This window comes from Thalassophryne amazonica, chromosome 4 (genome assembly GCF_902500255.1).
Source record: "Thalassophryne amazonica chromosome 4, fThaAma1.1, whole genome shotgun sequence".
Taxonomy (NCBI): domain Eukaryota; kingdom Metazoa; phylum Chordata; class Actinopteri; order Batrachoidiformes; family Batrachoididae; genus Thalassophryne; species Thalassophryne amazonica.
Genome location: NC_047106.1, coordinates 48,018,832 through 48,035,759, shown reverse-complemented (window position 1 = coordinate 48,035,759; position 16,928 = coordinate 48,018,832). Strand labels below are relative to the sequence as shown.

The 16,928-nt window shown below is 41.6% G+C and overlaps 1 protein-coding gene across 1 annotated transcript in view; it reads right to left on the bottom strand.

Moving 5' to 3' along the window:
• The window catches only part of LOC117508168 (SPRY domain-containing SOCS box protein 4-like), a 47,815-nt gene extending 31,111 nt beyond the window's left edge, over positions 1–16,704 (bottom strand). The window contains exon 1 of the mRNA XM_034167837.1: positions 15,670–16,704. Within this exon, the coding sequence (XP_034023728.1) occupies positions 15,670–16,378 (709 nt within the window). The 5' untranslated portion in view covers positions 16,379–16,704. The remainder of the gene's footprint in view (positions 1–15,669) is intronic.
• Between the last annotated feature and the right edge of the window lie 224 nt (positions 16,705–16,928).

The window sequence follows — 16,928 nt, the reverse complement described above, 5'->3', positions numbered from 1 at the left end:
CAGTTTGAGGACCTCCTGTCCCGTTCACACGCACATATGTAAACAATAAAAAAAACAAAAAACAAAACAAAAAACTCCTCACTCTTCCCCCAAAAACTCTGTCATAATTGTGTTTAGAAACCAGTCACTATTTGTTTTATTATACATCTGTGTAGTTAATAAGTAAAATAATCTCCATGGACAATTCGCTCGCGTGCGCACGTAAAAAAACATTAAAAAAGACTCCGCTCCCCCTGCTGTGGGGCTGCTGCTCGCTCCAAAACCTTTGTCATAATTGTAAAATAAAGGACAAAAGAGACATAAGTCCTGCTCACAGGCTGGCTACCAGAGACGGGACATGTTCACATCTTCAAACTCCATATTACATATTCAGTCCCTGATTAGTCATCGCAGCGCGACAAGACAAAAAAGTTCAGATTTTTCAACTTGAGGAGAAGGGAAACGAGACGAGACGTGATGCAACGCAGTATCACGCCACAAACGCGGCACTCGCTCAGAATCGCTTCACTCGTGTTGCTTCATTTGCGTCCATCGCGTTGCGCACAATTTTAGTAAATTTAAAAACCACACTATAGAAAGGTCAGATATTTTAATCAGCTATTTTAGAAAAATTTTATATATTATAAACTGATTACCTATAAACTAAATTGTTTGATTTGTAGCAGCATCTCCTAAAACCTTTAGTTTATCTTTTAATAGTGGTGTTGTGTGTACTGGAAATATTTTACGTAGGGTATGACATTATTCCCAGTCACAATTCATGACTTCCAAGATAAATGGAACACAGCAAAAGAGCAGAGAACAAGAGTCAAAGTAGGAGCTGCAGAAGGACCAAAAATGAATGAGAAAGACAAAAATCACTGAGAACTGTTCAAAAGTAAGCTCTGGGAATAAAGTAACAGAGCTGTCTCCTACAACACGCAGATGCTTCTGTTCTTCTGCACATTACATCAACAACTGCCTTTGTGCCTGGGTCACAGTGACATCCTGTGTGTATTCCTCCAGAAGACAAGCTCTCTGAACACAAAGTATTATCACACACACAATATCTGAACTAAACGTACATGTGTGCAGGGGCGTAGGTTTGCATATGGACCATAGGGACAAGTCACAACCAATATTTTGGGATGGCAAAATAGTCCCTACCAATATTTAGAATTTTTTTTATATAACAAAATCATTCACTATTTTTTTGCGAACTCGATACTATAATTTTAGTCGTCACGTTTTGTGTTTTCGACGTGCCAGAGTGACAGGGTTACCCATGTTGCAATTTCATTAGCTCACGTTCTTCTCACATGGACGTAAACAAAGCGCATCTCGTGGCAGGCAGTGCTTAATTTGTAAAGTGGGAGGTCCCAGAGCGCAGAGGATGGGTGGCTCTGGTGCAGTGTTGCCAGATGTACGATAATTATCGTATTTGTACGATAGTTTTGCCCTCTGTACGATGTACGATCAATAAATGTACGATCAATAATGGGAAAAAATCCAATATGTACGATAATTTCAGTTGGTTGCCCAAACATGCATCTCTCTCTGACACCCAAGAATCATTTTGCAGGTGTTGCACTCAGGCGGCATCAAATGCTGGCTTTGGGCGACCGGGACAGTCATTTGAAAGCCCGCCCCCTCTCCATACAAAGTAATGAGTTCCCATCCAATCTCTGCCGTGACAGGAAGATTCCCCAACCAACATCTTTTTTTTTTCGAAACTTTATTTCAACAAATGCAATAACAAACGAACAAAACACAAGAGCAAAGAGATATACAAGAAGAATAAAAAAAAGTTAAAGTTCCTTATGGAGGTGTCAACATTTTTTTCTGTGTTCAACAAAATCTGCACAAGTGGCCATGGCATCGGATGACGACAGCAACCTCGAGGTTGAATTCGACTCTTTCTAGTCTGGTAATTAACACGTTTGTGTCCCTTCACAGAAAAAAAAAAAAAATCTTTCTAGTCTGGTAGTGCATTTGCTTGTGTATTTGCGTTCTTTTTGTGCCATAGTTTCCCCATTACTATAATTACTGTTTAAAAATGTGACATAAAATTCTTTGTAAATTAAAAAAAACCCCACTAAAATAGCTACGTTGTATGCGTTTTGTTTGTGTACGATAATTTCTCCCAAAATACGATAATTTTGAGGTTTTGGTACGATAGTTTCATATTTCATATCTGGCAACACTGCTCCGGTGCAGAAAAACAAGAAGGGCGGGGGGCTTGCGAACAATGCTGTGCGCCACACTTAAAATAAACTGCACACCCACACAAACACGCACGCACACCTTCACAAATGACACTAACACCCTGCCTTTTCCTCAAAAATTACTACATTTATGTTTGCTGTCTGTACTTTTCTGTCACTTTTGCGCTCTTTTTCATACTTTTCCCTCGTTTCAAAAGTCACCGAACGCACTTTACCATAATATATGCAACATATAGCATACTGTTGGAAACCACGGGTTCTTGGCTTGCTGTCAGTGTTGAAATTTTTCAGCGTGAGGGCTTACATGAGAACTTACGGTAATGAGAATCAGCGGCGCACTAGTGTGAAACTTCTGTGTTTTTCCTCTGCGTTATGACATCACAGGCTTACGTTTACCGTAATACACCCTATATATCATTGTAAAGCCCTTTTTTTTGTTGGCAAGTTAGGTTGCCAGATACCTACAACTGCATTATTGATGAAGAGAATAGATTATACATCTTGGTTGCAAAAACGTTTTGTTTTTTTTGTTAGCTCCACAAGTATTTTTTTTGTTGTCTTGTTCTCTCAGGTGTAGGCCTATAGAATAGATTTGTGATTTTGGGTTTGTTATTTAAGCTATTTCTTTGTCTGCCTACACACTTAATAATGTAAATAAAGTGTTAAATTATTCAGCATTATGTCGTCATATGTTATGTATTATGCTGTACTTGTGCATCTAATGGTATGAGTGGGTTAGGGGGTGGTGGTGGTGGTGGGCAGGGGGGCGGTATTGTCCCTACCAAAGCTGAGACCAAACCTACGCCCTTGCATGTGTGTACAACCCCAGTTCCAATGAAGTTGGGACGTTGTGTAAAATGTAAATAAAAACAGAATTCAATGATTTGAAAATCCGCTTCAACATATATTCAATTAAATACACCACAAAGACAAGATATTTAATGTTCAAACTGATAGACTTTGTTGTTTTTGTGCAAATACGAGGTCTATTAGAAAAGTATCTGACCTTATTTTTTTCAAAAACCATATGGATTTGAATCACGTGTGATTGCGTCAGACAAGCTTGAACCTTCGTGCGCATGCGTGAGTTTTTTCACGCCTGTCGGTTGCGTCATTCGCCTGTGAATAGGCTTTGAGTGAGGAGTGGTCCACCCCTCGTCATGTTTTTCATTGTTTAGGAATGGCTCAGACTGCCACTTTGCTTGATCAAAATTTTTTCAGAAACGGTGAGGGACATCAAAGTGGACACCATTCGAGAAATTCAGATGGTTTTTGGTGAGACATTTATGGGCTTCAAAGAGATTACAGAGTGTTACTGTTGCTTTAAGGACGGCCCAGAGCGACTGGTGGTGCGCCGCACTCCGAAGCCACCATCGACAGGCTGAGCGACCATTTAATTTCTAAACGGATGGCTGTATGGATCCGTGACCATCATGTGCAATTTCTCTGGTTATCACAAGAGCTGGACATCAACCATTTTCCGGCAGATTTCACTTTTAACAAGAGATTTTGTCATGGAAAGCCGACCGGAGGCTTCGCGCGACACGATGGATTCGCTACTGGAGCGAGACAAAACCACCTCCGTTTTGGTCTCACAGGACGGCTTTGAGATGGCGTTCAGACAGCTGTCGGTGGTTTTTCCATTGAGTGATTATCCGAGAAATTGTGGATGTGCCTGGACATGCCAGAACATGTCCCGTGAGGCTTCATCACGGCGTTGCTTTGCGCCATGCGGCACCCCGCAACGTGCAGAATTCCTCTGCACGTCTGTCTCAATGTGCCGAAAAAGTGCTGACGTCCATGTCTTTTCACAATTCCTGTGCTAGCCAGATGACATCCCGGATAAATCACAGCGTCCAGTTTGGAAATGAACGGCACATTCCACTGTTACAGGAGTTTTTGTCATGGAAAGAGGAGCGGAGGCTTCGCGCATTGCGGCGGTGCCGCATGGCGCAAAGCAACACCGTGATGAAGCCTCATGGGCCTCTTGTGATAACCAGAGAAATGGCACACGATGGTCACAGATCCAGACAGCCATCCGTTTAGAAATGAAATGGTCGTTCAGCCTGTCGATGGCGGCTTCGGAGCACGGCGCGCCCCACAGCCGCTGGGGGCCGTCCTTAAATCGACAGTAACACTCCTTATTCTCTACCAAGCCTGTAACATTTTCACCGAAAGCCAGATAAATTTTTCTAATGGTTTCCAGCTGCCAGTCTTTAACAGTTTCTGAAAAACGTCTGATGGAAAAAAAGCCCAAATCATTCCGCCATTTCCTGGCGATGAAACAACGACGAGGGGACTGGACCACTACTCAAAGCCTGCTCACAGGCAAATGACGCAACCGACAGGCGTGAAAAAACTCACGCATGCGCATGAAGGTTGAAGCATGTCTGATGCAATCACACGTGATTCAAATCCATATGGTTTTTGAAAAAAAAAAAAATAAGGTTGGATACTTTTCCAATAGACCTCGTATTTGGTCATTTTGAAATGGATGCCTAACACATTTCATTTGGGACAGGCAAAAAAGACTGGGAAAGTTGATGAATGGTCAAAAAACACCTAATTGGAAACAGGTGAGTGTCATGATTGGGTATAAAAGGAGCATCCCCAAAAGGCTCAGTTGTTCAGAAGCAAAGATGGGTTGAGGATCACCACTTTGTTAACAACTGCAAAAAAAAAAAAAAAAAAAGTCCAACAGTTTAAGAACAATGTTTCTCAACGTTCAATTGCAAGGAATTTAGGGATTCCATCATCTACAGTCCATAATATAATCAGAAGATTCAGAGAAACTGGAGAACTTTCTACACGTAAGCGGCAAGGCCGAAAACCAACATTGAATGCCTGTGACCTTTGATCCCTCAGGTGGCACTGCATTAAAAACCCACATTGTGTAAAGGATCTTACTGCATGGGCTCAGGAACACTTCAGAAAACCATTGTCAGTTAACACAGTCCATCGCTACATCTACAAGTGCAAATTAAAACTACCATGCAAAATGAAAGCCATACATCAACAACATCTAGAAATGCCACCGACTTCTCTTGGCCCGAACTCATTTGAAATGGACAGAGGCAAAGTGGAAAAGTGTGCCGTGGTCTGATGAGTGCACATTTCAATTTTTTTTTTTTGGAAATCATGGACGTTGTGTGCTCCGGACAAAAGGGGAAAAAGACCATCCAGACTGTTGCCAGCGCAAAGTTCAAAAGCCACCATCTGTGATGGTATGGGGTGTGTTAGTGTCCATGGCATGGGCACATTACACATCTGTGATGGCACCATCAATGGTGAAAGGTACATCCAGGTTTTGGAGCAACACATGCTGCCATCCAAGCAACGTCTTTTTCAGGGACGTCCCTGCTTATATCAGCAAGACAATGCCAAGCCACATTCTGCACGTGTTACAACAGTGTAGCTTCGTAGTAAAAGAGTGCGGGTACTAGAATGGCCTGCCTGCAGTCCAGACCTGTCACTCATTGAAAATGTGTGGCTCATTATGAAGCGCAAAATACGACAACAGAGGCCCCGGACTGTTGGACAACTGAAGTTGTACATCAAGCAAGAATGAGAAAGAATTCCACCTACAAAGCTTCAACAATTAGTGTCCTCAGTTCCCAAACGCTTGCGTTATTTTGTTTTTCATGATTCCATAATTTTTTCCTCAGAATTGAGTGATTCCATATTTTTTTCCCTCTGCTTGGTCTAAAAAAGTAACCGTTACTGACTGCCACAATTTTTTTTTCCAGATTTCTTATAGTGTTTCTTAAAGCCAGAAAGTTTCCATTTGAATTGACTTTAGTTTTGTTTCATGTCTGTGATCTGCTTTTTTTCTACAAAATTAAACAACTGAATGAACATCCTCCGAGGCCGGTGATTCCATAATTTTTTCCAGGGGTTGTATATAAGGTAAACTTAAGGGCCCCTTCACACATGGTATGAATAAGTACAACTCAGGGCAACTCACAGCGAAACAGCTTGTACGAGCGAACCACAAAAACATCTGGCAGGCGTGGACAATCCGACAATCAGTCCGACAGTTCATGCATGCGGTTCATGTGTAACCACATCGTGCAAAAACTACAAATAAAAACACATGCTGCGACGTTTTCGTGCATGCAGGAACACAGTGCGAGCACCTGCAGCATCAATAACCACACCGCACAGCTGCTGTGAAAATATAGTGTCTCAAAAAATATACAACATTTAAAAACACTCGGTTTGACCCTTAAATGCTACAAACTTAATCACTTATGTTTCGTTTTTACTTGCAGAGACCCTGAAGTTTATGTTGATGCCAAACATCGATGCACTGAAGGAAAACATCTGCCGAGAAATCCGAAACATTCCTCAGGACACTTTCCCCAAAGCATTTGCAGGCTGTAATTGGCCAACGCGGGGCCTACATTGAACATCTTAAGAGACTGAAAATGCAGGGCCAATATTGACATTGGTATGGTACTTTCCAGCCATAAATTTATTTCCTAGACATATGCTTTCACCATTTTCTTTGCTGATAAAATGTTGCATAATTTTTGGGACACCTGAGATATTACACACACACACACACACACACACACACACGTGTTCAGAATAATAGTGCTATGTGACTAAAAAGATGAATCCAGGTTTTGAGTATATTTCTTATTGACCAAGCATTCATGATATGCACACTCTTAAGGCTATGAAATTTGCCTATTAGTAAAAAACAAAGTAGAAAAGGGGGTGTTCACAATAATAGTAGCATCTGCTACTACTCAAAACTATTATGTTCAAACTGCTTTTTTTAGCAATCCTGTGAATCACTAAACTAGTATTTAGTTGTATAACCACAGTTTTTCATGATTTCTTCACATCTGCAAGGCATTAATTTTGTTGGTTTGGAACCAAGATTTTGCTTGTTTACTAGTGTGCTTGGGGTCTTTGTCTTGTTGAAACACCTATTTCAAGGGCATGTCCTCTTCAGCATAAGGCAACATGACCCCTTCAAGTATTTTGACATATCCAAACTGATCCATGATACCGGGTATGCGATATATAGGCCCAACACCATAGTAGGAGAAACATGCCCATATCATGATGCTTGCCCCACCATGCTTCAATGTCTTCACTGTGAACTGTGGCTTGAATTCAGAGTTTGGGGGTCAGCTCACAAACTGTCTGCGGCTCTTGGACCCAAAAAGAACTATTTTACTCATCAGTCCACAAAATATTCCTCCATTTCTCTTTAGGCCAGTTGATGTGTTCTTTGGCAAATTGTAACCTCTTCTGCATGTCTTAGTTAACAGAGGGACTTTGCGGGGGATTCTTGCAAATAAATTAGCTTCACACAGGCGTCTGTCACAGCACTTACAGGTAACTCCAGACTGTCTTTGTTCATCCTGGAGCTAAAAAAAACAAAACAAAAAAAAAACAAAACAAAAAGCATGCAAAATTGCACTTAAAAAAAAAAAAAAACAGCGAAACTGCGAGGCCGCAAAAGGTGAACTGCATTATAGCGAGGGACCACTATTTTCTTTATATATATATATATATATATATTTATATATATATATTTATATATAGTCTGTCCATAAAGTATCGTACCTTTTTATTTATTTATTTTTTAAACTATATGGAATTGATTCATATGTTTTCACGTCAGACAAGCTTGAACCCTTGTGCGCATGCGTGAGTTTTTCCACGCCTGTTGGTGATGTCATTCGCCTGTGAGCACGCCTTGTGGAAGGAGTGGTCCCGCCCCGTCGTCGGATTTTCATTGTCTGGAAAGGACGGAATGATTTGGGGTTTTTTTTCCCCATCAGCATTTTTTCAGAAGCTGTTAGAGACTGGCACCTGGAAACTATTCGAAAAATTTATCTGGCTTTCAGTGAAAATTTTACGGGCTTCACAGAGAATAAGGTCTGTTAGTACAGCTTTATGGATCCCTTTAAGGACGCTCAGCGCACCGCGCTCCGACCACACGGCACAAGCCACTGGACCATTTCTGAGCCGATGGCTCTGTGGATACGAGACCGTCGTGTGCTCTTTCTCTGGTTATCACAAAAGCTGGACATCAGCCATTTTCCGGCAGATTTCACTTTTAACGAGATTTTGTCATGGAAAGCCGCGCGGAGGCTTTGCGCGTCACGACCGACTCGCTTTGGAAGCGAGACAAAGGAACACCTCCGTTTCGGCGTGTCAGAGGACAAGTTTAGACATGTCTATCTCGGCTTTCAATGCTTACCAGTCCAGTAAGTATCAGTGAAATTGTGGAGAGCTGGACATGTCCAAACTTGTCCTCTGACACGCCGAAACGGAGGTGATCCTTTGTCTCGCTTCCAAAGCGAATCGGTCGTGACGCGCGAAGCCTCCACACGGCTTTCCATGACAAAATCTCTTGTTAAAAGTGAAATCTGCCAGAAAATGGCTGATATCCAGCTCTTGTGATAACCAGAGAAAGAGCACACGACGGTCTCGTATCCACAGAGCCATCAGCTCAGAAACGGTCCAGTGGCTTGTGCCGTGTCGTCGCAGCTCGGAGCGCGGCGCGCTGAGCGTCCTTAAAGGGGTCCAAAAAAACTGTACTAACAGACCTTATTCTCTGTGAAGCCTGTAAAATTTTCACCGAAAGCCAGATAAATTTTTCGAATAGTTTCCAGGTGCCAGTCTCTAACAGCTTCTGAAAAAATTCTGATGGAAAAAAAACCCCAAATCAGTCCGTTATTTCCAGACAATGAAAAGCTGACGACGGGGCGGGACCACTCCTTCCACAAGGCATGCTCACAGGCAAATGACGTCACCGACAGGCGTGGACAAACTCACGCATGCGCACAAGGGTTCAAGGTTGTCTGACATGAAAACATATGAATCAAATCCATATAGTTTAAAAAAAAAAATAAATAAAGAGGTACGATACTTTATGGACAGACCTCATTATATATATATATATATATATATATATATATATATATATATATAAATATAAATGCCACCCACAGGATTCGAACCTGCACTTTCCGAAAGCTCTGATTGCCAGCCAGAAACTTTACTATTGAGCTACCATCGCTGCCCTGTGAAAAGTGCGGGAGAATACCTGATATCAAGAAGGACATTGACATATTAAAAAATAAAGAAAAAAAAAACACCATATAAAAACACTGCATTTTATTGAATCCCTCTTATCAAACGGACAATACAAATATGATCCATCTGTTTCTCTGTAGATGACCCATGGTCACAAATGTGCAGTCATGAAATGACAAATGAGAAGCAGGGCGCTCTTATGTCCACATCTACCAGCAACATGTCCAGCCGGCCCCGCACGCATGTCCTGCCCAACACGTGTGTCTTGTGGACTGTGCGCCACAGGACAGACACCGCGTCATATGGAAGAGAGCTCACGTGAGTCACGTGACATTCAGATCGCCACTGCGTGTTATGATCTGACGGTCTGTTTCACCTGGGATAGCCTGTCAATGTGTGCGCCATGCGCACGCTCGCTGCAGCCCATTGCAACAGCGATATATGTTTTTATGTATGTCCATGTGAGGACAGCAAGCAGACATACGCACATCACAGTGGGCAGTTGTTAGTTCATGTCTGTCCAAACTGTGTTCCCCAGCCGTGACATCCAGGACCACACATCTCTACAGTCACCCCTGTGGGCAGCCACACCCCATGTCAGTTCAGCACAGTTCAGTCACTGTGTGTTTGCAAAGCCACACTCGTGGGGACACTTACACAGATTTCACATTCAGCTCAACAGTTTTCGTGCCAATAGTGCAAATGAGCGGTGTTAGATGTTCATGTGTGTCAACTAGAATTTGGCCGACACCTGCTGCGAGAGGGTTTGATGGGCTCTCACAGGGCACACTGTCTTTCAACCACTGGTGTGCACAAATAGTTGTAGCAACAGGTGAACAAGGCGGAGGCAGCTACGATTTTTGCTTCATGCGCAATTCGACCAAATTCGTACTGTGTGTGAAGGGGCCCTAAGTGACTGCACAGATATACAGGACTGGGCATGAAGGGCCAAGACTCTTTTTAAAAAAAAAAAAAAAAAAAAAAAAAAAAAAAAAAAAAATCTTAGAATTCCTTGAATTCTTAGACATTTCTTAGAATTTTCCCTTGTAAGATGAAAGATGTCTGCAAAGCACCTTAGGCCTTAAGAGAGCTCCTAAGGTTCCAAACTGGTAAGAGTAGCGAGGAGGACGTTTAAGAAGCCTAAGAGTGTCTTAAGCAGAGAAGATGTCAGAAAAGCCAGAGGAAGGAGGGATATTCTCTGTATGTAGGATGGCAATGAGTCAGTAACATGCTACTCGCTTGATCAATGTAATTATGTTAAATTACTGTCTTAATGTATTTAGAAATTGTTTAGGCTCTTGTGATCATATACACAATGTTTATCATTTTTATTATTATTGGTATTATTAATGTTATTTTCTTTTATCATTGCATCTATTTTGTCATTTGATTTTAAATGTGTCAGGGTTTGAGTTTGTTTGGTTATCCATTTTTATTTTTCTCTGGCCTGTTATTTTTCTTATTCATTGGTTTTTATATGTTTATTCTCTTGCTGGGTTTGTCTGTCTCTTGGTGGTGGGTGTTTCCCTCTCTCTGGCCACACCCTTGTTCTGGTGCTTTCCATGCACACCTATTCTTGATTTGCTGCTCATCACCTGGAGTTATATAAGCTCACTGGGTGTATTAGTCCTTCACCAGATTGTTGTACCTTGTGCCACTTTCCAGCTCTGTTCCTGCATCCCTTTGTCCTACCTGCCTCAGTGTGTACCTGATCTCCTGCCTGTTGCATCGACCATGTCTTAAGCCTGATGATTGTGCACTGCTACTTGTTCTGGACTGCTTACTCGTGTACCAACCTCTGTAAACCTTCCAAGTACAACTTTTTTACAACCAGAACTGTTGAGCCGTGCATTTGTGTCCTACAATTCATGACCAACCAGCCTGATAAAATGGACCACAATGGAAGTAAGTGTTTTCACTTTCTTGTATCGTGCATGTATTTTTAATGTATTTACAATTACAGTATGTACTCACAATGAACGCTGTGTAACAATTCTTTTAATTTTTCCGAGTTTCATCATCATAAAGTTACGATTATACGTCTTAATGCAGTTCAGGTTATATGGTCGGTTGATTTCACTGTCATTCCTGACTGCGTCATATCTAGTAACAGGGTTAACCCCGCCTCCTCATAAAGATAGGGGCTTCTGGCCCCTCCTTGCTCAGAGTTACTCTCAGACACCTGCTGGCTCACTCTTAGCCTAAAATTTCCTGGCAAGGAATTTAGCCTAAGTTAGGAACTCTGTGTGAGGGCTTTGAGTTGCTTCGTGGATATGGGCCCTGGTCATTGGTATTCATGCAGGTTGAGTCAGGTCATCTAGATGTGTTGAATTTCTTGAAGACATTTCTCTTCATCCAAAAAAGCTTTTCTGTAAACTGGTATTCCAGTAATGCCAAGGCCAAAAAAAAACAAAAAAACAAAAAAAACAGTTCCTAGTAGCTTGGGCACAGGTGCAAAGTCCTGGTGGAAAAGGAAATCAGGATTTCCGTGAAGGTTGTCAGAAGATGGAAGCCTGAGGTGCTCTAAAATCTTCTGGTTGGCAGCTGCGTCAACTTTGTGATAATTTGGGGTGCAATGTTATCTGCTGGTGTTGGTCCACTGTTTCATCAAGTCCCAGACTGCACAAACATCACATGGCACACACAGCAGGATTTGGATTACAAATATATAGGTTCAATTCCAGTTGTGTGCTTCAGAAACTGACTCTGCATTGTCCCACTCCACCCAGCTGTAAATTGTAGGGCTGCAACTACGATTATTTTAGTAACTGAGTATTCTATCAATTATTCTGGTGAGTAATCGGATTAAAAATTAATTTAATTTCATTAATTTACTCAAACTTAATTTAACAGTAATACCTGACAGAGCAAATAAGTCAGTTTAATGACCAAGCAATTCAACTCCCCTTAAAATAAACATTTTTATTGGCAGACTTTGGTGGCATAACTTAACTGGTAGCTGCTTCTTTAAAGAAAGAAAAGGAGTCTATTTAAGTGGCACTGGCATATTCTGGATTCATTTTAAAGATGACAAAAAAAGATGATCAAAAACTTAAAACGTAAAAGAAGTTTCTGTGGGAAGTATTTTAGACATAGGATGAGCAGGTTCGGTGAATTGGAAACTTTATCATTGTCCAGGTCTGACCCTTATTTGCTTCACTTAACAGGATCGAGGTAATAAGCACTGACCGATGGGCCTCAGGTCTTGTACAGGATTTATGTCTCGTAACATAAGACGACTGCAATATTTCAGAGTTAAAAACAAAAAGCAAAACTCCTCACTAAAATGTGCATGTACATTTAAACAGTAAAACATATGGTAAATTGACTACATTTTAACAGTGCTCTTCCATCTGATTCAGATGCGCAAACAGGGTTTTGTTCTTGTGTATCTGACAGAGCATCACAGGGTTCAATTTAGTGACATCCGTGTATATGTGTGTGTTAAAAAATAAATTGATAAATAACCCTATGAATATAAGGACCGCATCCTTATATTCATAGGGTTATTTTTTTATTTTTTACATCCCTGTAGCATCTTGGGATACAGAATTTCTTTGCAAGTATGGGCAGGTTATCAACAAAGTCAGCACACTTCTCCTGACATGAATACTAACTTTGATCTTGTTCAAACAACCAGCATCTGTATAAAATCTGAAATGTGCATTTGTTGAGCTCAACTGTGTCATGAAGCAGCGCTTCAAATCACCTCATTCCAACTCAGTCAGTGAAAGCAAGACACCACCAAGTTTTCAATGGCAGAGTTGTTGCAATTTGGTGCTATATAAATAATAAAAAATGAAAGCTAGCCAAAGGGAAAAAAAAAAGTTTGCGCTGTGTTAGATATAATGATATTAAACGGTGTTATTTCAGTGTTAATTGTCGAAGTAAAGCCATTCACTGAAAGCTTTGATACATGTGTCATACTAATGCCTTCTGGCTGCTCCATGTGGCATCACAACAAAATAGAATCTTTGTCATTTTACATATACATACAATTAAATTTTTCCTCTGCATTTAACCCATCCTAATAACATTTAGACACAAACCAACCACTAGGAGCAGTGGGCAGCCACAGTCCGGCGCCAACAGTGCACAGTCATATTGACATCTACTGGACAAATCATTTATAGCACAGTATTATATATAATTAAAAGTAATTTTGTTTGGCATTTCCACTAATCAAGGTTTTTCACTTGACTAAATCTATACTGAACAACTCCAAGTCAACAAGCACTTTAACTGCTGTAGGCTTTTTACTTTATCTATTGAACAGAGCTCAGCTGAAAAGGCCACTTTAAATTTTGAAACAAAATGCATTGTGACAATTTCTCAACTCAAAACCTGTCAAATTACATTACAACAATGCCTCACATTCACACAATGTCTGGATACTAAAAGGCAACTGCACAATGAGAGCAACATGGAATAAGGACCATTCTCAAGGGCACCTTTTGATTTTCCCCATCTGTGCCTATGTGACCAGATGATCACAGGTTCAGTTTCCCGATCACTGTTTTACATTACAGGCTACAGCTAGTAATAAACAGCTTTAGTTGGGTGGTTGGAGTTGGTGGGTTCCAACGCAAGGTTAGGGTTCCTAGGCATGCAACCCCTAACTATAACCGCTAAAGCTTTGATAAAGAGGAGGTTAAAAAGTACTTCTGTACTTCTGCTTTGCCTTTATCAAATCCATCACCCCCAACACTAAGAAAGAGTATGTTAACTTTAATCCTCAATAACAATGGAATACAAGATAGACTACAGCAAAACGGTTGAGTTACAGTAGAGGAGAATGAGTGCCCAGTGACTGAGTGAAAAACCTGAATGAAATGACCACAAGAGGGGGCCTTTTCCACAACCGACCCCAGACTTTCTATAGGAAATCTGAACTATAAATAAAAAGGCCCATGTTGATAGCAAGGTTACAGAGTCTGTTAGGTACAGAGGAACATATTTTGGGACCCAGCATATTTAGAGGAAAGGGATTGTGGATCTGATGGCTGAAAACACCACTTGTCTAATGGGCTATACTTTCTGTATGGTAAACACAAAACCAACATCTAATGTGCTACACTGAATGCTGAAAGCGATGTAACAGAATATATTAAGTTCTTTCAGCTTTGAGTCACCACAGCAGATCAGATGTAGATCTGCATGTTGGTTTGGCTCAAGTTTTACACCAGATGATGCCTTTGCTGATGCAACTCTACAAGACATGGAGAATGGGCACAGGTGGGTCTCAACCAGGAACTTTCTGTTTTGGAAGTAAGTGCTCTGTAGACATGGGCCGATAACTGGTTTCACAGCATACCGCAGTATGAAAAAGCCACGGTATCAAAACCACTAAAATTTTCCGTTATACCGTCCCTACGGTATAAGCGGGTTTGAGAATTCTTGACAGGCAGAGCGGAGGCGGCTACTGCCGCCCTTCCCCCTGGCATGCACCTCTGTCTCTGTAGGCAGCTAACGTTAGCTAGCTCTGCATCATGGCTGAAGGAGGCAAAGCCTGCACTGAACTTTTCCCTCCGTCTAAAAGGACCAAGTCAGCGTTTGTTTCATTTTCTGCGGAATAGCCCTTCAAGCCAAAAATGGTGGCAACAAAGCACCGTAGCTATGGCCTGTGTCGGCGCGGAGCGATTCAAGATACCCGCAAAGGATTACATGGAAGGAGTAAACTTTATCCCATCTTTGAAACCACTGAGAAGTACAAGCGGTGGACTCGAGCTGTGCTTGTGGGCAACCAAATTTCTCCCACAAACATGTCAAGAAGGACAAATACATCTATTCCAAGCACTTTGTTGGTGAAGCTTGGCCAATATTGAGCATCCGGGTTCTGGACCTTATTCCAACCACGTTTCTCCCTAAACAAGTCAGTCATGTTTCCCACGGGGCAGATGCTACATATCTAAAAGACTGACTATTATTTTGGTATTTCCTCTAAAGTTATCAGTGGTATAGTGCTCATAGCGGTAGACATTGCATCAATTAGTGAGCCTGAATCACACACGCTTCATATGTAAATAGCTATAATGTTGTTAAAGCACATTTTAAAGCTAAACATAATAGCGTGAAACCGTGGTATTTTTGCCCAAGGTTATCATACCGTCCAAATCTCATACCAGCCCATGCTTAGTGCATGGTCCACTTTTCCACCATGCAATGTAAGAGAACCCTGACCTCAAAAGGGGAACAAATGAAGATGAACTTTTTAAACCCTCCTCATTGACTGTGTCAAGCTTCAATGAGCCAGTAATGTGCTCATCGATAAACAGCTGTGTCAACTCAAATGAAAAACCAAAGCGTAAAAATTGCACACTAGACGTAATGCTTGTACGGCAGTTCAACATGCATGTCAACTTCACGAGTGTGTGTGTCTCTCTCTCTCAAGTGTGTTACTTACGATCCAGTCCATTGATGTAGCATAAAGAAACTTCACAGTGCCCCCACACAGCACTGACAATGGGAAATAACCGTTTGCCCTTTAGCCCCTTAAAAGCTACTCCTAGATACTGTTCATTTATCATAAAGCTCAGCGTCCCCTCATCCATGTTCAGGATTACTGTCAGAGTTTCTGGAAGCACAAATGATTCATCTGGCTCCAGAAAACAAGGGTACATGGGAGCTGAAGTGGAATCATGATGGTTGTTGCTGCCATGATATAGTCTTTTCTGACCTAGATCCCAGCCCCAGGACTCTGAGTCAGAGCCCACTAGAGCTGTGTAGCCTACAGAATGTAAAGGTGCTTCAGATGTGGCCACACCAACAACAGCATGAGTTCCTCTTTGTCGAATTGGCCAGTGAATCTTCCAGACGTGGAGCCCCCTTGTGTAGCCCACCTTGCCACGAATGCAGTCCGTGCTCTGTGCCACAGGGTGGCGGTGGAATGTCAGCTTATCATCCTCCTTAACAAAGATGTTTAGAGACCGGTCATCAGGATTCCAGGCATGGCGAAGCTGGCCCTCAGGGCTAACTGCCGGCATGTCCATGAGTAAATCTAGTCTGGGGGGCCGAGACAAATCGGGGCCCCACAGTTCCCTGTGCAGCGGCCCAAATGATGACTCACCACGTACATCCACTGATTTGATACTGCTAGAAATCTTCTGGCCCATGATTATCTGTGTCCTGGGGAGGGTCAGAAAAGTGGGAAATGGATTGGCCCACAGCAGCAGCAGGTTCTGACGTTACCTCATGGGAGCAGTGAGAGGTTCCTGTGCGCAAAGATGTTGTTGCACAGCCACTCCCACCTAACAGTAGTGATCACACTCCTGAAACATAGAAAAACCATAAGAACCATGTTAAATCTACAATATCCCGGTATCACTCATTCCTCATACGTTTATATGTAGTCCTTTAGTGAGCGGATATGACAGTAAATGCAGAACACAACCTTTCATCAATTCATATTTTGTTAAATTAACCCCATAATAGAAAATATCACATAACTAACAAATGTTAAATTATTGCTGTGTAAAGGTGTGACAATTAACAGATATGAATCAAAAGTAGACCTGAAATATTGACACACAGATCCCTGATTTCATTTAAATGCACTATAAAACCTGTCAATAGATGTGGTTTAAAAATGGATACGCTTGTGTTGGAAAACCTAATGTCTAATTGTGACATGAAGCCTTGCAGATTTAAAATATTGGGGAAAAA